This window comes from Natator depressus, chromosome 3 (assembly GCF_965152275.1).
Source record: "Natator depressus isolate rNatDep1 chromosome 3, rNatDep2.hap1, whole genome shotgun sequence".
Taxonomy (NCBI): domain Eukaryota; kingdom Metazoa; phylum Chordata; order Testudines; family Cheloniidae; genus Natator; species Natator depressus.
Window position 1 is genome coordinate 194,765,283 of NC_134236.1, and position 23,863 is coordinate 194,789,145.

General features: G+C 38.6%; 1 protein-coding gene across 4 annotated transcripts in view; it reads left to right on the forward strand.

Annotated features, from left to right (window-relative positions):
• Nucleotides 1-23,863, forward strand: part of WDPCP (WD repeat containing planar cell polarity effector) — a 253,054-nt gene that overhangs the window by 90,502 nt on the left and 138,689 nt on the right. For 2 of the 4 annotated variants that reach the window (XM_074949584.1, XM_074949585.1), the window contains 5 exons: nt 443-493; nt 4,085-4,155; nt 4,412-4,471; nt 17,331-17,445; nt 21,925-22,058. In XM_074949584.1, coding sequence (XP_074805685.1) covers nt 443-493; nt 4,085-4,155; nt 4,412-4,471; nt 17,331-17,445; nt 21,925-22,058 — 431 coding nt within the window. The remainder of the gene's footprint in view (nt 1-442; nt 494-4,084; nt 4,156-4,411; nt 4,472-17,330; nt 17,446-21,924; nt 22,059-23,863) is intronic. The other 2 variants (XM_074949586.1, XM_074949587.1) reach the window with 2 other exon arrangements.

Below are 23,863 nucleotides of genomic sequence, written 5' to 3' on the forward strand. Positions count from 1 at the left end.
ATCCTAGAAGTTTCATGATGGCCCAAAAGGTCTTTTCAGCTACAGTTACTTCCTGTTTCAGGCCAGGTTAAAGTGGAGGCTTGTGTGGGCATCATCCCATGTACTTAGCTTGGTGGTTAATATGCTGTCTCCATGGTTCTGATGACAGACTGACTCAGCTTCTCTCCTGGATTCAGTTGCAGCTCGCTTCACTATCTGATGAGATTGGAGGCTCAGTAATATTGGCCCACCTGTTGGGCTGCATAAGCCTTTCTTTCACTGCGAATTTAAGATATCTGACTGTGAGGTGAAAAAATCAGGGCTGTCTTAATTTTGTATAAATTTCTGTGTTTTATTAAAATGTCCGAATCTTCCCTTTAATGTATTAATATTTGCTGACAGCACATGTGAGGGTTAACATTCATCTTTTCATTCTCCCCCCCCCACCCCCTGTCTTTTTTAGTATCACAAATGAACCATGGTTACTTAGAAGAGAAACAACAGCTTGTGGAATGTAAGGGCATTTTCTAGGTTACTTGTTTGTATAAGATTGTATTATTTTTTTTAATTGCTGTTGCTCCAGGCAAAACGCTAAAATAATCTCTTTTCTTCAAACTCAACTTTCTGCACAGACCATATAGTAGAAGACTGAATATCATAGAACTAAAGAGCACAAAATAATTCACAAGATGTAACTAAACCTTTCTTATGTAATTGCAATGTAACTTTTCTATATAATTGAGTATGGTAGTCACAATTGCTTCTCATTTCTCTTGCTAAGTAAAAACAGAAATAAACATAATCCAGGACTCTCCTTATCAAGTGTAGTCTGCAGATTATCAATACATATCTTAAATAAATGAAAGAATTTAAATATTCATTGGTACAAAACTAAAATTCTTCCAATAGGAGTAAAAGAAACATGGTGCTAATAATCAGCTGTATTCCTAATTTGTTTGATGGGGTTATTTTTGGATTCACATTGGATTATATGTTCCTACTCGCTGGTTAAAAGAAGTTTTAATGATATTATCACAGTACTATCACAGTGCTGCTAGAGGTTTATTATTTGAATAATAAAGCCTTCCCTCCACCACAAGTTTTATAACTACTGGATAGTTACTCCTTCTCATACCACATTTTAGTGTTCAATCTGTATTGCATTACAGCCATGAAAAATCCAATAGATTTTTATGGGATTTTGCAAAATAAAATGTATACTGTAAGAGTTCCCTTAACACTGTATCTGATCCTTACTGAATTAGTCTTAAGACCAAATTCTGCCTTCAAATAGATATGCAAAATTCTCATTAATTTAAGTGAGATTGGTGTGTGGTGTGTGTGTGTTTGGTGGCAGAATTTGGCCCATGAGGACAAATCCCCCTGGGACCCAGTCCCCAGGATGCTTGGAGGGCCCTTTGTCCAGGAGAACTAGTGAAGTTCTGCTATAAAGCGGGGCAGAATTTAAGGAACCATGTAGAGGATTTACATCCTTTGTATGCTGTGGAGTATTGTTCTGCCTGGGTTCCCTATATGATGGGTCAGTATGTTGTGGGCAGAGCAGAGCCAGTAGATATGGACTACACAGCTGCACCAACCCGCTCCTCTCGTATATGTGACATGCAATGGGAGCATAAGCTCCTGTTGCCGTGTTGCTTTAGTTACTCCCATGAATTGGCTCCACTACTGCTGTTATACCAATAAAATAAAAACCAGCAGGATCTTATTAAAGGGAAAAAGGCAAAATACCACATTTATTGTGAATACAGAAAGAATCATAGTAAGCAGTTAGTTATAGCTATAACATTCCATTCAATCTCATATTTATTCACACATTCATTCATACAAACACACACACACAGGTTCTGCAAGCTTGTTATCATAGTTACCAGCCTTAGAGTTGCTCATGCCAAGCCACTGGCCAGGTGGCCTGGACACGAGGAGGAAGCAGGGCCTTGTCAGATGCTCATCTGATGCTCCTGGAAGTTGGTTTGCAGAATCAGACCCCAAAGTTCTCACTTTCTAGAGTCCATTTTTATAGGAATTTCTTCCTATGCCAGTCTACGGGAATTGCTTCATCATGCTGTTGCTGAATCAATCAGCAGATGGCACATTCCTGACAGCTCCATGTTGCTAGATGTTATCTTGTTCTTTGGTTCTCCCATTCTTGAGGCTGTTGGGTGGATTCCAGTCTGCCCTCCGGGGGTCCTCTGGTTATTTCCACTTGACGCCTTCTTCAGCCGATGGACACTGGATTCTTAGGCTGGCACCTCCCTGATCATTCAGTTATTATCCACACCAAGCATCCATCCACAGACATCCTCTATCTCTATTTTAATCACAATTGTTAATAAAACAAAAGGGCGGGGAGTCTCTGGGTGCTGGTTCTGTTGTTAGAGTATTGCTTTGGGTCTCTCTCTGTGTGAATTGCTTTGAGAACAGACTCTGTCTTAGAATGTACTAACACAATTAGCAGCTCGCAAGTTTCACACATAGAGGGAGAGAAACAGTACCAAAAACCAAGAGACCTCTTAATTAGTAATACCCTGGAATTTAAACTATGGGGAATCAAACTCATTTGTGATTTTAATACAGAACTTCTTTAATATGATCCAACACTGCTCTGTGGCATGATGGGAAGATTCCTCCCCTATCAGGCCTCATTGGACTTGTCAGTGCACAGCCCAAATACCAGAACTCTGTGCTGAGATCAGGGCTGCCCCAAAGCACAGAATTTCACATGACGCTTTATGGGCCATATTTTTGACAAGGCTGCACTGGCTAATATTGTACTCAAATGGTGATTTGGACATATACATTGGTATTTGTTTGAGCAATTTCCCATTTTGTATATGTAGATAAGAGTTCTTAATTTATACAGAGGCTTATTGAAAATGTGATCTTACATGCCTAATTAGAATTATCACAACAGTTCCATTGACACTGGCTTGGTCCAATTCAAGGGAAGCTGTATGTTCATGTGCTTTTTTGTTTTGAATGATATACGTAGTGCAAGACTGAAGGACTTTAAAATATTTCTGTTATAAACTGGTTTTGTGGGGAGGTTTAAACTTGACTGTTAATTCATTTGGCATGAGAGTTGACATACAAACTCTGACAGCTCAGAGCTCGAAACTTTTCACCAAATCTCCTTTAAATACTTTAGACCGATAAATAAAGAGAGAGAGAAAGAGAGAGGGTTTTCCAGTTTCTCGTGCTTTTTTGTTATGTACTCTTGGGGGAAAAAATGCTCACTTTTTAAACAATGACATTTAGTAAATTATTAGAACCTGATCTTTCAGCTATGACACAGCTATTGCCATTAACTCCAAAGGGAACTTTGCCTTCCTAAATACTGCAGGGTCAATATCTTAGGCCAAATGTTTCAGAATTGTTTGCGGAAAGTTAGGTGTCTAAATAAAGTTAGTAAGATTGTTGGAAAATTGTAAGTATCCATGATTCCCATTTAAGTGAGCTAAGCAGTCATATGCCCTGATCCTGAACTTCCTGTCTAACCTCCCTGCGATCTTTTTTTTGTTAGCTTGCCATGGCAGACACTTAGAACCAAATTTTCAATAATCAATGCCTAATGGCTCAGATACTAATAGTAGTGCAAGGCACAATTACCAGTTGACATCCAGGCATGCATATTTTATGGGCACAAGTTAGTGCTTGCTTTTGGAATTTTTGCCCTTAATGTTAATTCAACAGAATAATATCTAAGATGAGTCAGGAGGGAGTTGATAACTTGCATCTCTGTGAGCTAGAAACACTGTGCTTGAGAGACTTTCCCATGGCAAATGCTTAGCAGTTGGGGAGGATATTCTGCCCTGAGAGCTTTATCCATGATTCCCATGGTGAAATCATGGTAGGTAAGGATATTTCATGTTAACCGTTCCTATGACAGAGCCTTTCAAAAGGATATCATTTGACAATAGAAACCAGACCCACTTCTCCCCAATTATAGGCAAGTTTCTGTATAACGTTATGTTTAAGATCATTCCTATAAATCTTATTATTTTGTTTCCCCACACCAAAAGAAAGAAAAACCCAACTTAAAACATAGTTTTTGACTGTTTATGTATATATTTTTTTTATTTGCCAGCTCGAGATTGTCCTTGGATACTTAAAAACAAACGCCCAGAAAAACTGCGTGATGCTCTCAAGGAGCTGGAGGTACCTTTCAGAAACTTTCAAGTATGGCAACAAATAATCCGGTTTTCAAACCTCTTTCAACAGCTTTAATTTTCATAAAGGATCAGCCTTCCTGGTGATGATAAATGTGCTTTTGTCCATTGGGCTGGTCCAAAACAGTTGCATCTTTGTTTGTGTGGCATGCTGATCTCTCATGCTTGAAAATCAGAAGCACCTTAACCACTAGTGACAATGTGTACAGCCAACTCCACTCTTTCTGTTTTCTGTTGTTCTTCAGGAGCTGATGCAAAACAGTCAGTGTGTGCTGAGCAAATGGAAGAATAAATATGTCTGTCAGGTAAAATGTTTTGACATGCTCTTGAAATGTTCAGTCAGTGGAGCTGAACGACTGTTCAGTGATTGATGCTGAAAAGTTATCATGTTAACTGATATAGAAACTCACTGGTGTTTTAGTGTGGGGGCATTTCATTATTTAGATTTTGTTTAGAAGCAGAAACAGACAGGATAAAATCAAACTCTATGGTCATTTTACAACAAGAATTACTCAGTAAGGGCTCGATCTTTTGAGGTACTGAGTGCCTGCAGCTTCCACAAAAGTAATTGGATTTGAAGGCACTAAACACTTGGGGGTGCTGGAATAATTTTTATAGTGGAGGTGCTGATGATAGAACCCATGTATTTGGTGGTTTGTTATTACTACTTCAAGCCAGGGGGTGCGGTAGCACCCCTAGTTCCAGCACCACTGTAAACACCATACAGGATCAGACCCACACAGTCAAAAGAGCCATTAAAATGTATCAACAGGCCGGGGAAATAATTTTATATTATATATTTTATGTAGCAAATATTTGCACATATGTATCAAAGCATTTACTTTTAACTTGGATACCATGGTCATGGGGGTTGTGCGAGAACCTAGATAAACAGATCACACGTCAAGTCCCAGACATAGGGCCCTGGGGCAAGCTATGCACGTGTATCTGTCCTTGATATGTACATAAATATCCATATACTGTAAAAAGGAAACATCTGTTCACATCTTCATTAGCACAGGACAGCAGGGTAAGTGGGAACAGTGTGGCATATTGGAATGTTTGATCCAGCTTCCTAATCAACAGCTTGCTCTGAAGATGTTGGTTAGTATTTTATCACTTTAAATGTTTCTGCATACCCCTATATCTTCGATGTTTGTGAGAAAGGTGCATCATGTTTAAAACTGCTTCAGCACTGAAGTTGAAATTTTTAAAAATCTTACTAATGTAGTTCTAAAAAAATAAATTTTGTACTTTGATTGTGCAAAATGTTTTAATGTTTTTCAATGTAACTTAAATTTAAATAGTTCCAAATTTGTATGGTCCTGTTTGTTAAATATATTTAAAGTATCCACGTTCCATGTATGTTAAAGAAATTTCCAGAATTGTTTTTAACAAGAACAATTTGTCAGTGAACACTAATCTTCTAAAGCTAATTTTAAGTATTAACTGTTCCGTTAATCAAGGCCCCAGATTTTGGGGGGTGGAGGGGGAAGGGAAGGATTGTGTGAATCGGAGAAACTGAGTCGTGATCAGCTTTAAGTGTCACTACACAAAAAAATGGTTGTTCATCTTTTTTGTTACCCCTTTGCTATGTATCCTCACTTGCCTCTTTCTACCCAGTCTCCCCATATCTTGTTCCTTCCTGTTACATCCCCATCTCTCTAAACTTTCACTCCCTACTAGAATGGAACACTTGTCCTCTGAACAGCCTGCCTTCTCTTGCAGCCTGTGCTTTAAGGACTGGCTTCTTAAATTTTGGAGCCTCTTGCCAGGGGACGTCTTCCATCCAGAATGATGTCACTCCTCCCTTAAAACACAACATCCTAGATTTGCCAACTATCATATGTAAAACTCATTTCTCCAACTTAGGTTTCTCCGAGGAAATTCTTCACATGCATGCATGTATGTGTGCACACAAAACATACATATATAAAAAAGAAACAATATATACTTATCAAGTTATTTCTCATACAAGGTAGGGGGAAATTGAGAAAAAGAGAGAGAGATTGCTATTTCTACTTTTAAATATGTGCTCTGACACTACATCAGTGGGGTCATATAAGGAGGTGGATAGATATCTGGCCTATTCCTGTAAGTTTTCTTGAGATATTTTGCTTGAAAATTAGCCAGAGGTGAAAACAAAGGTATTAATAATAGTTACTTCTCTATCTTAATCAATTTTCTTTTGCTTTTTCCAGTTCTTACCCTGTTTTGCATTTGAGATTATTGAAGCTCAACACCGTTTTATACAATAAGCAACTGGAATTGAACTTTCTCATAGTGATTTAGAAAATCCAGAGCATATTCAGTCAAAAAATGTGTGTTGTCCTGCTTTCCATCATCCTCATAATAAACTGTAGTTCTTCAACAAATGAAAATAAAACCGAGGAAAATGAATAATTTGAGAGAGTTCTTCTCAAGTAGGACAATTTGCAAAATGCCTACTTATCAATTCTTTTTTATGTCATACAGTATCTGCACTGTATTGCTACTTATCTTCCCCATAGCATCTTGTGAAAATGACTAGATCCCTCCTTTCATTAATTGCCCAGTAGAAGATGTGCAAAGCATTGTGGTCTGTGACAGTAAAATACCATATTTTTGAACCAACAAATTTTAAAAAATTAACAAAAATACTTCATGTTCTTCTATTTGGTGGGAAGGAGTAAAATCTAAAAATATTTGAACCAATAATTTGCTAATGTTTTTGGAAACATCACTTCGCAAAGTGGAAAAGAAGGTTAGAGGTTTATTTATAAACTTCAGGTGGGTGTATAATTAACTGTTTCACTTAAATGGTCTGAATTATGTCATGTCACTGTTCAATTTATATACTACTCTGGGTAAAATAAACTTTGCCTATAGTAGAGAAGAATATGTTTTACATTAACTTGCCATTATTGTGGTAAGCAATAAGCAAACAAACATGGCGGATAGTGAAAAGTAAATTACCCCACCACTTAGTCATCAGATGTTAATAACTGTAATTGATTACTGATCTGGGCTTGGTTTGAATGGGTGACTGGGAGTTCAAAGATTTGCTATCCTAGTGCCAGTCTCCTCAACCTTCTAGCCCTTTTATCATAAACTACTGACAAATGTCATCAATAAAAATATAATAACTTAAAATATTACAAAAAATCAGTAGCCATACTTTTTTTCTAAATTTCCCATTGTGTGTGAATCCTTCATATTTCAGACTGAGCCATAATGAGGCTACACTTTTCCTTGTAATGACAATCTGCCACCGTCACAGCCTCTCTCTGTGGCCTTTGCGCCTTTGGGCTGGAAAACACCGTCGGGCAGGACAAGTTTAATAGAACAATCACATGAAGGACTGATGTGTATCAGATTTTGTGAGAAGTAGGCATAGCCCTACTGTCCATAGACTGTTGTGCCTACTAGTATGTGAAAAGCCGTAGTACTTCAGTTTGCTGCCTCCCCAGAGCCTCCAGGTAACCCAGGGAGCAATAAATTGGGGGCCAGATATTTTCAGACAAATGCACACATACAGCTCCTAAAATTAAACATGCAATCATGTTAATTGTATGTGCAAATGACAGACTGCATGCACAGTACTGCAGTTACATGCAGAGAGTAATTATGCATGCAAGTCATTTGCATGCACACTCTTCTGAAAATCTGACTTCAAGACTCTAAATTGAATCCAGCTCCTTTGCATGCCATTACCTAGAACTACCACTAAACCATAATGTTGCCCCAGTTCTATATTTTTTTTTAAGTTTAATTTTGTGTCTAAAGTCTGCTCTCATTACTTTTTCGTATATGACAAACATCAAGGGCACCAGAATCTTTGTAGAAGTGGGGAGAGCCACCGGCACCGGAACTGGGGGGGACCAGGGAGCTGTGTTCCCCCCCACACACTTTTTAACATGGGCGTTGGGGACGGGGGCTGTATTGCCCCCCAAACTGCAAGCCGTGGGCAGGCGCAAAGCAGCACTGGCAGGTGCTACGCTTTGCAGCAGGGGAGCTGATCACCATGATCAGCTCCCCCTCCACAAAGTGCAGCCCCTGCTGGCGCTGCTCTGTGCCTGCCCGAAGCATGCAGTTGGGCGGGGGAGGGGGGGAATGCCACTCCCTGCCCCCCAAACCCTTGTTAAAAAGTGGGGGGAATGGCCCCTGGGAGCCTCTCCCCCCACCCCTCCCCTGGTTCAAGTGCCGTTAACAAACATGGCACTAGAAGTTTTATATTTGCATGCTTTTCATTGCCAAAAAAATCTGTTGACTGTGTTGTTTATTCTTGGAACCCTGTATATACACTTGAATATTTTTTATATCATATAGAAACAGAAAATGTGCTAGTTCATGCAAACATAGCTAGACTGTATTGTGATTTTTTTTAAAGGATTGTAGTATTCCATTTAAGAGAGCTTAGTAGAGCCCTAAAGGACTGAGCTCTATTCTTTAGCTCTGTACCTACTTGTTCCAAAAGCATGCCATGTTAGTACTGTAGCTCTAAACCCAAAGTTTGATGACCTATGATGAGCTGCTGAAATAATCCTGTAATCTTCTGTTAGTTGTTGTCAAAAGAAGAAAATAAATAGACCATAAAAGATGCTTTGACAGAAAAGAAAGGCAAGAGATCTTTCCAATAAAATGTCACTGTATTATTTATAAATAAATTGTTCCTTCTTTCCTGTTCTGGTCAGAAATAACAATTTCATGTAGTCAATTAATTTCACTAATATTTTAGTTAGAGTTTGCTATGAAGAAACTGCAACTACGTTTCACCCATGGTATCATTCTTTAGCACTCTGGAATGCTTCAAAGTCTTTTGCTACAAAAATGTGAATTCAGTACTGTGAAATGAGACCATGTTTTCAGTTTTGGTGTACAGTGTATATTTGCAAAACTAATGAGAGCTAGCTGAATAATCTAGTTCCTAACTTCTTGATTTTTACATGCACATTTCAGTGTCGGATTAACACATGCCAGTATTTACATATTTCATTGTATGAATGCAAGATAGCAGAAGTGAATATTGGCAGCTAATAATAAGAATTTTGCATTTGTATTTAATTACTTTTATTTTATTTTATTTAAGTTGCATTTTGCATCTGTATATAAATACTTTTTATGTTACGGTAATTTGCACATTTAGAGCTTAATTGTGAGTTGAGATACACAGCAATATGTGCTGACATGGCTTGTGCAATTAGCTGCTGTGCATGTGCACACAAGTAAGCTGATTTAGCAAGATATATGGTGACACATGCCAGGGTATCTGATGTCAGAATCAAGACACTATGTGAATAAAACATATGAGAAGTTAGTACTTATTGCCAGCTAGTAATAGGAACACTGTCCAGCATATTAAATTATTTGCTTTTAATCATAGCAGTTAGTTCATAACATGTTGGTAGAGATCCAGGGCTAAAATCACAAATGCATTGATTGTTGTGAAATATTAACATGTAACAACAGTAAGCTCAGCTGTTCTGAGGAAAGTGACAGAATAATTACAATGGGGTGGGGGGAAAGGCAACCTGCAATGAAGAGGTGGGTGAAAACACTGTGATCCTGCTTGAACAAGAATGGCTTTGCAGTTCCATGCCCCTCTTTGCATATTCCCTGGTCTTGGTAGAACTTTGCGATTTGACTTCAGTGGAACTTAAGCACGTACAGTACTTAAGTGCCTTGCTGAATAAAGAGGCATTTAAATACATGCTTAAAGTTAAACATGAGCTTAAGTACTTTGTTGCATTGGGGCCTAAATTCCCCTTGTGCGGGCTGTGTTCCGCCAACATTCATCTGTGCATTGCAGAGGGGCATTTTGGCAAGTATTAACGAGTGTGTCAAGGATGATATGGGTCCACCCTCCAAAAAAACTTCAAACTCTACCTGTCTGCAGCACAGGGATAGCCCCTAGTGACATACTCAGGGTACAATCCAGTGAGTATCTGTGTCACCTGTTCCCTCTAACCTGGGATGCCCTTTACACTGCTTTACTGTTGTTGCCTCCACTCCTGGACTGCTCACAAACAGCTTCCGGCATGCAAGTCACTCTCAGCTATGTTTGTGTGTACTTGCAGCCTGCCAGTCACGCTCAGGCTTTTACCAGCCTGAATTATACTGCAAGGTGACCTCAGCACACTCCCAGTCCCAGACTTTTCCCCAGAAATGTACCTCTTGTACTGCCAGCTCTCATCTGGAAAATACAAGCTCATAGAAAGTCCTTCATTTTATTAAGAGAAATGATATGCACAAATCTTGTTGCCCCAGATAGAGTCTCCCAAACACTTCAGTTCAAACACACTGATTTAGATAAAATAATAAAACAAGTGTATTAACTGTAAAGAGAGAGCTTTTAAGTGAACACAAGTAATGAGGCATAAAAGTCAGAAATGGTTACAAGAAAAAGAAAGATAAAATGCAACTAATGTCTAACTTAACAAACTATGTTAAATTCAAAGCAAAGTTTTTCTCACCACATGTTCTTAAGAGTTTTACTGACTGAACTTTTTAGGCCAGGATTCCTGTAATGACTGCTTCCTTAGTTTAATATTAGTTCTATTTGATAGCATGTTTAATTCAATTAGTAACAATGGACAGCTCCCTTCAACAGCAATTTTTGGTGTTGGATCATCATATGTGTGTGTTCAAACCAAGTTTACACCCTTCCCCATTAGATCTATGTTTGTTCCCATCCACCTCTCCATTTGAGTTTAACTATGTAAGTGTACATACATTGCACTTAAATCTTACCACAATGGCACAATAATCTTAAACATCTGAAGTCCAGTTTTAGAGCAATATATACATTTTCTATGTTTCAGGTTAATTTTGAATGAAAATATCAATTGTTCTGTGTTAGTTAAACACCAGCTTGTGCTTCATAGCAAACTTTTTTAATAAATTCTTTTTGGAAGCAAATGGTTATAGATCTATTCCGTATTTCTACTTTGATCTTTATGTAATGTTGTTTTTTCTTAAAAGTTCATTTTCACCTGCTACTTATCCTCTAACTAAAGTCATAGAGCTCTTTTGTGACATCACATTTAGTTATTGTGGAAATTTTGTCACAGTATTAAGGTTAAGATGTCACAGTGTAGTTATGGCTTTATATGAGACATAAGAAGCAGGAGCAGATGAGATCTTGCATCTAAATGTTCCCTTTTTATTCTTGCCTTTGTGCCCTGTTCCATGCTCTCACCTATACTTGAAACAGTCCTTCTCTTCAAACGCCACCAGTCACCTTTTCTTTCTTCAGATTCATTCTAAAATTAAAATTACTTACCCTACAAAGCCTTTGAATCATGACCTGCCAAAACATGGGTGCAAAGGTGGGAGGCATGGGGGGTGTTGTTTTTTTAATGAAAAACATAGCAATATCTATCTATACATAAGTAACGCTAGTGGAAGAATGAAGGAGCTTCTGAGTGATTCTGTGGCTGCAGCAGGGGTTGGGGCAAGAAGCAGGCAGCCAGGAAGCTCCTCTGTGATTTCCTGAAGCTCTCCTGGCAGAAGGAGTTGCCTAGTGGAATCCTGCATCTACTTTGTATCGGGAGGTGCAAAAGATTCATGCTCTCCCTGAAGAAACATTACTCTTGAAGGTCTGTTGTTAAACATAATGAGGGATTCAGACTTAGCTACGGGGCTTGGAGGAAAGCAGGAGAGGGAACTGGAAGACACATTGTGGACATGTACTTTTGAGGGGAGGGCCAGGAAGGTTTTGGCACTGTGCCTTTAAAAGCACATAGACTTCCAAATCAGTGTGTGATCATGATGACATCCAGTATCTGAATTGCACAGCAATGGATGTATCTAATGTACATTGGTGCCTCTTAAAAGCAGGCTGATGGCCATATTAGAAATGTCTAGATCAGTGCTTTTCAACCTGTGGTCTGTGGATCCCTGGGGGGTGGTCTGTGGTCTGTGGATCCCTGCAGACTATGTCTAAGGGGTCCGTGAAAGGTTGTTGTTACCATAGCGCAATGGTTTTCAGCAAGTCCGCAAATGAAAAAAGTTTGAAAACCACTGGTCTAGATACATAAGTATATAAGATGGACAATTTAGATGCAACAAAATAACAATCATGGAGCTTTGATACTGTAATGTAGTCATCTGAGAGGTGGAAGGTACCTTTCTTGCTGACTGAATGGGGTCACAAACCAAAAAGCATTCTTCCCAGCTGTTCTCAAGAGAGACGTGGTGGATATCCCTACCTGTAAAATAGGGAGGAGCCTCCAACAGACCTCTGATTCACCTGGCTTATCCCACTGCCCTCTTCTCTCAAGTAAATGCAGAGCACCACAGCATCTCACCATTTGGAGAAGGGGGAATTTCTTATGTCCTAAGGTTGTAGGAACTTTTCCTGGATGAAAAGACAGATTGACTCCCGAGCATAGGAAGTTGTAGAGCACAAGTGATGGGGAATTTATTTGTACAACCCCCCTTACTCAAATCTCCCTCCAGTTTGGAACTGAAGGATTTGGGGTGTTTTGCTCTTGTGTTGCAGACTAACATTTTTGCTCGCTAGAAAATCCCTGGCTTTTTAGAGTTTGCACAATTCAGCAGGTTATGGAGAATATCTCGTGGTAAATGTATTCCTTTTTGTTCTTGTTGTTTAATTTGGTCAATTTTTCCCCTCTACTTTTTTAGCTGTATTCATTAGACAGTTATAACTCACTGTAGTCAGACCTTGCTGGACTCACGTTATCAAGTTGGAAATAAATTGTGATTTTATCTAATCTAACTGCAACATAAGGATAAATTGAAGTTTTGAAAAGTTGTAATAAAAGCTACAGGCGTGTAACTGTGTCTAACATTTTTACGAGGACAGAACCTTAAAGGACATCTTTCATGACTGGGACTCTCTTGAAATATTGTATGTGCTTTCAGATTAACACAATATTTGTCTTTGGCAGGATAGGAGGTAACTTAAAAGAAAATTTCTTCTGCTTTTAATGTATATGTTTTGCATGGCAGGTATGTTTGGTTTGTATTTGAAATGTCATGCCAGTTAGTTTTTAAAACCTAATATAAATTAGCAGAAAAGTGATGGAGTGGAGAGTTTTTGGTTAAAAATATTAATAAAGAAAAGAGGGAAATAGTTCATTTGTTTATATGTTGTTCTGGTCACTGCTGCAGGGTGCATAACATTTATACTCATTCGTTAAGATGTGTATAACTGCCATTTTGCAAAGGTAGGAGCATAGATGAAAAAGAAAGCCAACAGAGATAGGCAGATGAGATAATCAGATTCCTGTCCCTATTGCTTCCTATACTTCAGCACAGTCAAATGAAATCTTTCATTCTCTTCCTTTTCAATCAAAATGTGGACAATAGAAAACTCAGAAGGAAAATTCATAAATGAAAATATCTGCTGTATCTGACAATATAATATGTTCATATGAATCAGAGATGGTCTGAGGTCATCTAATCCATGCTACTATCAGTCCAGGTTTGCTCCCAACTTCCTACTGCTTTTGCAGTTCATTTTTAGAAGTCTAAAGTAATGGTGCTCCTGCTGCTTCCTTTGGAAACTATTATACAGTTTAATAGATCTCACTGCAAGGAAGTTTTGCCTGGTATTCCATCTAACAGCATGCTGCACATCAATGTTTGTTTCACACCTGTGACATAGAGTAGACATGGGTTATTATGATAACTTCTATTAGAAAAGCAAGCATTTGCCTGGCATCACATTTTTAAAAGATAGAATTCTAAAAATATAAATATTTAAATTAGAAATATAAATACAATCCTGGATCCTTGGCCCCTAGTAAGTCCTCTTTGTGCTTCTCCCGTGATGCAAAGAGGACTTAAAGCTGCCTTAATGCAACAACTGAAGACCCCTCAGCAGGTTTCAGGCTGGCATAATCAGCTACTTCCTTCTCTGGAAGAGGTGGCATAAGGGGTGGGACCAGAGTGCAATGCTGTCCAGTGATTCATGCTGGCAGAACAGATCCTACAGAGTTGATCAGGACACACATTTGAATGAAGACAGACACAGGGCTAAATTTAAGCAGCAAGCTGTAACTTTATTAGCTTATCACTGGGAAGGAGCACCTCTGCATCCCTCTCCTCTTCTGCACCAGGCATGTAAGTGGGTCTATTGCAGTGGGTTAAATCAGAGGGATGTTGTGAGCGTAAGTGTGGGAATGTAGGTAAAAGTTTATAACATGTTACAATAATCTATAACAATGAATGTTGATGGGGAAAGGTGTAAAAGGGAGACAAATGTACTGAATTAGTCTAAATAAAAAGGCTTACTGATCTAATTCAAGGACTGTTCTGAGATCACGCTTGGTAAACATATAAGGTATGGGGCTGGAAATCAGTGAAACAAAATTGGTAGGTTGGAAATTAGTTCTAATTGGTGGACAAAATAATGAGGGATGGGCTATTTCACTTGTCATTACCTTTGGGGGTCCTCAGAAAGAGATTTTGAGGGGGAAATTAGCAGATGTGGATGCTGGCTGACTGAAAGATGGGACAACAGGAAGGATCAAGCCTCACCATTATGGCTGCCAACCCCATCATCTCCTGGGACGCCAGGATCCGTTCTGACACCATTGCGCCTTCGTTGTCCTAGTCCTGAAAGATGTTCTTTTCCTTCCCCATCTTATTTCTTCTCTTTCCTATTCCTCTGCTTTTGCCTTCTGTCTAATAAGACTCTGGGTTAGCTGGCCAAGACTATATTTTGCAACATTTTGTCTGTGACCAGAAAGACAGCAAAAAGCAAGGCCCTAAGTAGCCCAGTGTTGGTACACATTTTTTAAATCTGTTCTGTTCTTTCCCCTTTTGTGTGTGTTTGTCTTGTTTTGTCTTCAAGAAAATAGGCTTGGACTTTAAGAACAGCAGCAAAAACAATGGCTCCAGATTATCTCAACTAACTTCTTTTCTTTTCCCCAAAAAGGAGAGTTGTTGCCATCTTTAATGCTATCTAAAAGACTGTCAGATAGGGAGGGTTTCCTTCTAAAACCTCTCCAGCTCAAGGGAAGGGGAACAAGAAATGTTGTTAAAATGAGAGCCTTCCTTCATAGTTTACATTTCAAAGGCTTTAACTGTTTCATCTTCTTTTCTGTGTCTTTAATAAAAGGTTACAAAGATTTTTAATGCTGTGTTTGCCATGGTAACTAATCTGCTGAGGTCTCTGTACAACAGACCCCAATACTGTTTACAACTGTTTAATGTTTGACAGTGACAGAGTCACATTCAGGGCCAGCTCCAGGCACCAGCGTTCCAAGCAGGTGCTTGGGGCAGCAGTCAGAAAGGGGTGGCAGTGTTTCTGCCCTGGCGGCAAATCGGCGGCAGCTTCTCCGTTCCGCCGGCCAAGGTGGCAATTCACTGGCAGCTTCTCTCTTCTGCCGTCCGCGGCAGCAATTCGGCGGCGGTTTCTCCCTTTTGCTGTCCACGGTGGCAATTCGTCGGGAGTTTCTCTCTTCTGCCATCCGTGGTGGCAATTCGATGGCAGTTTCTCCCTTTTGCCATCCACGGTGGCAAATCGGCGTGAGTTTCTCTCTTCTGCCGTCCGTGGTGACAATTTGGCGGCGACAGTTTTTTTGACTGCTTGGGGCGGCAAAAACGGTAGAGCCGGCCCTGGTCATATTAACACCTCTGACTCTTTGGGCCCATATATCCCAGTACAGTGGGAGAGGGGAAGGTGGCATAATGCCAATTAAATATCCTCTTCCCAGGTGCACAGAGCACTCTTCCCAGGTGCACCTGTGGTACACCTGGGGATCAAACTCACATTGCTGATTTTCTTCAATTTTCTTCACAGATATATACACATTAAGGGTGCTGTAAAAAAAACAAACACTGACATTTTGGCAACCAGTTAGTCCACATGTGGGCAAAGAGACCCAAATTACCCTTAGCTCAGCCCCTTTTTGTTAAGATATTCCAAAAAATAATTTTTTTTATCATAATAGTGATGTTACCTACTGCTTATGTTGCAGTACCCTGGCACAGTAGTGGAGCGGAGGTCTTCAGTCTTTATTCTGCATTACTTTGCAATGGTGGATTTAATTCAAAATCTTACTGCTTTTTGTGATTTAATTAAGCAAAAACAAAGCTTCACTTGTCCCTCTCACCAAGCAGCACCCTTTATGCCACGCTATGGCATCAGAAAGTCTGCAGTCCAGTCTGTGCCGCTTAATAGAGGTGACTTTAATAGAGATGTTTAACTCCAAAATGTGCCTGAGACACTCTCCTGCCTGTATTTAGGTTTTAAGTTCCTCCTTTATTGCGAGACTTCTGAGACCTCATGCCAGACAACATTATTAGTGTATGAATTCATTAGGTGCCCATCACTGGGGTATCTGGACACCATAATGTACATTTAAAAGCACATGAATGATCAAAGATAATAGGGATGGAAGAAAGTTTTAAATGTCTGTGTGCAACTGAGGTGTAATTAAAGTTCAAGTGCAACTTTTAGAGCATCTGATGACTGAGGATATGACGATATTCTTTATAATTATTAAATATTTATATAGCGGTAGCACCCAAAGACCAAAATTTGCTAAGTGCTGTACAAACACATAAGAAAAGATAGTACACTAATGTGCTGTGCACCCGCCTCTGAATATCAGATCCCTTTCGTGTGTGTCACGTTGAGCACCCAAGAACTAAGGCATCCAAAAATCACTAAACACTTCTGAAAATCTTGGCTTTAGTTTTTAAAATGTCTGTATACACGAAAATGTTACATAAAACATACTACAGCTTTAACTATGTTTTGTCTGAGGGATGAAATACAGCAGGGAAAAAATGCAACATAATGTGTCTTTGGTACTTAAAAATACACTTGCTGATAAGACTGGCCTCTTTATCCATACAGGGCAGGATTTCAATCACAATTTTCAGCATCTGAATTCAGTATAATCCATGCAACATAATGGAGATTTTTGGCCCATAGTTTTGAAGTGGTCAACGTAAATAGTTATTGTACACATGTAATTTATAGTCTCAGTACATTTCTCTTTTGCTTTTTCATTCTGTTTCTCTTTTTCGTTGATAAAGCTTTCATAGTGCATATAATATATTTTGTTGGGCAAGATAAAAGATTTCTTGTTATTTTGTAAATTAGATTACCATATGCCAGAGAGGGATGTTAGTATGTACTTTGGAACATTCGAGTTTCTTGATTATTGTTTCCTGATGTCTTATTTTCTCGCTTCTTGGATTTAGCTCCTCTTTCGTTCAGGTGTACTGGTGTCCCTAAGCCTTTCTGGGCCACAGCTGGAGAAAGTGGTGATTGACAGGACCCTGGCAGGGAAGCTCATCTCCGACACCATCAGTGATGGTAATTACACCCATGTGCAAATCAATTGCCTACATTAACAATAGAGCAGGAGAAATAGTATGTCAACAGGTAGACTAATTATTGCCACTGGGGACGTGCAAACACAACAAGTAATTGCATGTAATGCCATAGTTAGAACCCTCAGGACCAAGAACAGTTTGGGAATAATACTTAACATCAAAGTTATCAGTCTTGTCAAATATTGAATGGATTTTCTAAAATTCATTTTCTTACACATTTTAAACAATAGCACATGCAGTTGTTTGCATGCTTACTTCATATACAGGGAAAAGTGACAGAAGCAGATAATGATGAAATAATTAATTACCCAGGATTTTTACATATACAAAATGCTCAGTTATAAAAAATGGCAGGATAGCAATGCACATATTGAGCTGTACTGGCTGCATTTCTAGATTGCCAGCTCCAAGGAAATCAATATTTCTCATTATTAATGACTGCTATTTCAATGAGATGTGTTTATTTAAAAATCCAGTGTATATGAAATATGTCAGTTTTCAAGAGCTTTGTAATATGAAAGTCTTCCTTATTTTTATTTTGTTAATGTTCCACTGCAAACCTCCACTGAGAACTGTAATCAAACAGTATCCTGGCATCTGAATGACTAAGAATATGCAATTTCAGTTTGAGCCTGAGCAGATGTGAATTTTATTCTGAATACTCAAAGAAAGCTTAAGTCCAAGTTTATAGATGAGCATACATCTGAGTGCACAAGAGCTCGTTTTGATGTTTGGAGTTATAGGCCCAGATCCACAAAGGGACTTAGGTGCTGTGACTGTCATTTAGAATTCCCTGGCTTTTATCCTTTTTCCAGAGCTTTTTTAAAATTAAAAATTACTTAAGATTTATTAATTTTTAAAAATGATTAGACTTAACTGTCATACCTCTCAAGAAAATTGTGACAATCAAAACTGTACTGCCATAGTTAGGGTTACATAACAGTCTCCATTCCATCCTTTGTTTTTACTTGCTCATCACTTTCTGAAATTTTCAACTTTCAGTTTAAAAATGCCCAGGTCTGAAAGTGAAATATTTGTTAAAGTTTGTGTTAAAAAATGGCTGAACTATTTTTACTCAATGAGAGAGAGAGAGAGAGAGAGAGAAAAGTCTTTTCTATTTTAAAAAGTAAATTTTTGTGAACTTTTTGGAGCTCTCTATTGCCCAGACAACAGGAGTTGAAAGTTTGCGAAACAGTATAGAGAAGAAATTTGTCCGGAAGACATTGGGTTTAATTTGCCCTAATTGTGAGGCTTTTAGAGTCTGTTTTATATTTGGTTTGGGGTTGGTTTGTTTTTGCTATCATAAAATGTGCAGCAAAGAATGGATATGCTGCACATGCATGTGGAGCTAACTTATTTACAACAGAAATGTCCAATCATACATTCTGAGGACAGACAAGTATACCTGGGGGTGAGAAAAGATCTGTTGCCAAATTTGAATCAGTTTATGCAATGTCAGATTAAAGCCCAAGAAATTCACTTAACATGCTACAGATTTAGGCCCTGATCTTCCAACCTGACCCAGAGTGACAGACACACCTGTACAGAACCCCATTGAAGTCAGTGAAAGTTTGCCTGGCCACTGGGGTCCATCTGCATGAATCAGCTTGCAGGATCAGGGCCTAAATAAACAACAAAGAGTATGGAAATCTGCTGCCATACAAGGCCACCTAAATTCACAAATAAGTAGCTTCATAGTTAACTTCCTTCTCTTAACTTCCTGCACTTAAGGAAGCCTCTGCTGATGATTGAAAATAAACTAGTATGTGGGTTCTAACAAACTTATTAAAATAATTTCTCATTGCTCAATGGTATTTAATATATAAGGAGTCTAAATCCAAAGCTATCAATCCATTTTAACAATGATATGTGTAGAAAAAAATAGGAAATATTACCAAGATGTCACAAATGTGTGTAACTTTTATGATCATTATATTATATGACTTGAGAAGTAGCATGCCATCGTAAAATTATAGATTTTAACATGCATCCACAAGGGGCAGAACTAAGGTTGCATATATAACCTTAACTTTAATATTTCCTGACTTCTGAGTGTTTAGCCATTCAACCTTAATATTTTATTAAATATAATTTTGATCTGTGGAATATGTACAAATTTGTGGCTGCAACTGTGAAGGAGAGACACTTATTTGTTGTTAGTTTAGTTTATTATATTTTGTTATAACACAGAATAGAATTAGCTAAATAAAGAAAAGCTTGGTATGGAAAAAGACCCCATTTACATAAATCAAAGCTACACAACTCTCAGAACAGGCAGGATTGTCATAACTATCATCCATGTCTCTTGACATTTCAAAATTCCTAAATTCAGTTGTGGTCTCATGACAGGCATGTACTGGATTCATAGCCCGATACCCTACCTAATATTCAAAAGCTTGCTGGGGCATTATGACCCTGTACAGCAGCATTCCAAGTCTCTCTAAGGGGCTCTGTGGGCAGTGGTATAACCAGAGTTGACCGTTGTTTTAGGCCTAATCTGGTGCAGGAAGTAGGCCTTTTCCTGGGTGTGCTCATCTAAGCAGATACTCCAGTTTTACAGGTATTGATGACAACTGAATGTCCTGAATGTATGCCTGATTCAGGAAAGAAGAATTATGAATGGACGGCAATCCCTCTGATAATATCTTATACCCCTCCTTTTCCTCCCAAGCCTCTCTTGAAATCTTTTCCCACACCCAATCCTGTAATTTAGCTTTGCACCCTAGCTATCACCAGGTGGCTCTGAATGACCCAGCTGTGCTGCCAGTCTAAACAATAAGAGTCACCTTTCCTGTTCCCCGCCCCTTCAGCCAATACCCAGGCAACCAGAGCTTTGCAGAGACTGAAGAGCTAACTTTCTCTATTCACCATTCCCACCTGCTCATGGGTCCCCGATCCCTAGTCTGTCTTTAGACCCAAATTTCAGGAGTGTTCTGAGGTTTGATGTAGGCCTATCTCTAGTGTAGCATAGATATATGTTAAAGTTTATTTCTAGTAATACAATGTATGCAATTGCATATATACAAAGAGGCCATGTCTATAACTTTAAATTTTCTTGTGCGTGTTAAAATCTCAGCTGTAGCATCAAAGGGGCAATGTCAGATAGTTTAGGCCCAAAGTTTTGTTTCAAAACTTAGTATTAACAGAGTTGTTTTTATGAAATTTTAAATATCAGTGATCACAGTTTGTTTAAATCCAAACATTTTCCTTTGTCGTTTGCATACCAAATGTTGCAGAATTGTGCTAATACCTTACAATCTGAAAGTGCAGCTGGCTATAAAACAGACTGCAAACAAAAGCAAAACTGACTAGTTTATTTTCTTTGTTCAAGTGGCATATAATGCAAGAGTAAGCTATCAATATCAATTATGAAAAGTATGTTATAAAATTCTTATATATTTAAGAATCTAGGGTCTTAGTTACAAATGCAAGGATTTTTAAATTGAATTTTTTAACCGGGTAATTTATTTAATATTTTTAACCTGATGGTGTCTGTTTTGTATAGGTTTCTGCATTTAATTCTTGAAAATAAATCTTACCATTTTGACTATAGTCATGGTTCCGTCCAAAGAGGAATTTTCAGTCATCTGATATTAACTATCAGTTGGCTGTCTGAACACTCAGACATTCTCTTACAGGTGTTCACAGTTCAGAGAGCAGTGCAATGTTTGGGGGAAACCCTAAATTGCTAGCAGTGTTGTATCGCTCATTTTCTTTGTTCACCTGTGTTTTCTCTGTTTGTAGTGCTAGTTAATTAATTTTACATTTAAATATTTCTATTTATACTATATGGTAACACAACTGTGATTCCATAGACATTTTCCAGACTTCAAGGGAGTACATCCACTCTTAGACATGTATGTGGTTTAGATCAAGAGCACAGAGGAAGAATGTCATGTGTAAAGCATTCAACTGGTTCATTTTTGCCCATAGCAAAAATGTTATAAGGAATAATATTCTTGACTGCTGTGGTAGTATCTGGAATCTTACTGCTGCTACATCACTTATTGTTTATTCTTGACGGGTGATGTAAAATGACCAAATCCAGCTCAAATAATGATTTGCATTTGACCAGCCCAAATGCAAACAATGTTGTACAAAGCCACGATCCCAAAATATCAATGGGAGTTGCTTTGGGCAAGGGACTGAGGAAGGTACCAAGATGAGGGTGGAGTGGGGTGGGAATAAAACATATGTCTGATTAGAGTGATAAGTATAAAATAATTTATTCAGTTTTATTTAATCTGAGTACTCCCTAAGCTTTATTTCTCATTTCCAAGAAGATCCTGGCAAGATGACACATTGATGTCTTTTAGGAGATTACACAGGCTTCAATGTAATATTTAAGACATGGTCTTGAAAAAATTGCTTTTTGCAGTGTCTCAGTGGAGAGCTCAGTAATTTGTTTTGTTATTGGTAGTAGGTATTACAGTGGTGACAATTTTTATTTGTTTTTCAGCTGTTCTTACAGACAGTTTCATCATCTTGTCATTTTGGGAGCAAAACAAACTCTGCTTCATTCAGTTTACAAAGAAGACAGGTTCTCCTGATGTAAACAAAAGACTGGAAAAACTCTCATCCTTGGATTTTAAGGTATAGCTGTCAATGATGTCTGTAAATACCCTAGTCACTTTATGTTATGGACCACTACTACTGACGGGTAGAGTATTGCACAGTAAAATGCTGGTCTTTGACATAGCTCTTTACCTGCCATTCTAATCAAAATTCTTTGATTGAATTTTTGTTGCAAAGTCAGAAAATATCTAAATGGAATGGTATTTTATTACTTTTTTAAAAAAAAAAATTGCTGTGCCAATAGGGGTCCAATTTTTCATATATTTACTGTAAGATTGTTACAGTTATTTAGTTTAAAGATTGCTACAAAGCTGATTGAGGCCCAAGTAGGAGGTGTGACATTTAATTATTCATCTGTAGAAGACCTTGAGTATGTGGATGATATTGGAGAGACTACGGGCCAACTACAGCTAATGCTGGAAGAGCTGCAAAAAACGGCAGGGTGATAAAACCAAAGCTATCCATGCCTCCTATAAAATGGAAGCTAATGACCTGCTGGCATGACAAGTAGAGGACAATGGCATTGAATGGGTGAATAGTTTTATCTGTTTGAGTAATCGGTTGACAGCAGGCCCTTCTGTATCTGGAGGAGCTGCATGTTGGATCACATTAGACACATTTCAGCATCTTCAAAGGCCTCTGATTGGGTGGCAGGATGTCTAAAACTAAGATCTGAGTATTCAGTGCAGTAGTGATGGCAACACGATTGTATGGAGCAGAACCATGGCTGTTTAAAAACAGCTGAGGAGAGGAAACAAAACAGTTGTCAGTGTCAAAAGTTAGGTTGATTTGATTTTTGTCACAAATGAGGAGACACTTAGATGATCCCGGCAAGTTGCAGTCTTGCACCAGCTGAGGACAAGACGACTGCAATGGTGGGGTCATGTCCAACATACAGAAGAAGGTATTCTCTTACAGAAGGTTTATAGAGCTGAGGTTGAAGGAAGCAGAGCATGAGGCCAACCATGAATGAGGTTTGAAGATGCAATTCTGAGGGATTTAAGAACTGTAAATCCTCCCAGACTGACTCTTGTCAAAGGAAGAAGACTTGCAAGGGACCGTTCAAAATGGAAATCCCTTCTATATACCACCATGGATACATCATAGCCACATGAATCTGCTGCTGCTGTGTTACAATTGTTCGTAGAAGCCGTAATTCTTCCTCTAGTTACAATGCTCATTTCCTAGGCATATGGGAGAAAGGGTGGCTTTATGGGTAAAGCACTGGACTAGGACTTGGGAGATATAAGTACAGTTCCCTTGGGCAAGTGGCTTAATCTCTCTGTAACTCAGTTCCCCAGCTATAAAATGAGGATTGTGATACTCCCTTTCTCCTGGCTTTTGTCTCTTTGGATTGTAACCTCTTTGGCTTTTAGTACAATGGGGCCTTGACCTCACCTGGGACCTGTAGGCGCTAGTGCAATATAAACAATGATAATAATCCTCCAGGTTCTCTTTGAAGGCCATTAGCTTCAAACAGAAAGGTCGAAGTTTCTAATTCACTGCAAGAATAGAGGCTAGAAAGATATGTAGTAAGCAAGAGGAGGGGAGTTTACACATATTACAACCTGGATAAATATTAAGGGAAACAACCTTATGCTAGCTAGTATTTTCCTCCTGATCACCTCCAGGTAATTTGTTTCCTTGTATATGAACATTTGCATCTAGGTATCAGGCTTTTTCAAGGATGTGTTTAATTTAAGTTTTGTCGTACACATTTTAACTTGCAAGGTAGGAATACTTTCTGCTAGGGTGAGTAATACATTTTCCAGGCTGTTTCAGCTCAAGGCCTCTTTTCAGCAGTGACTTGTGTTTGCGAGATT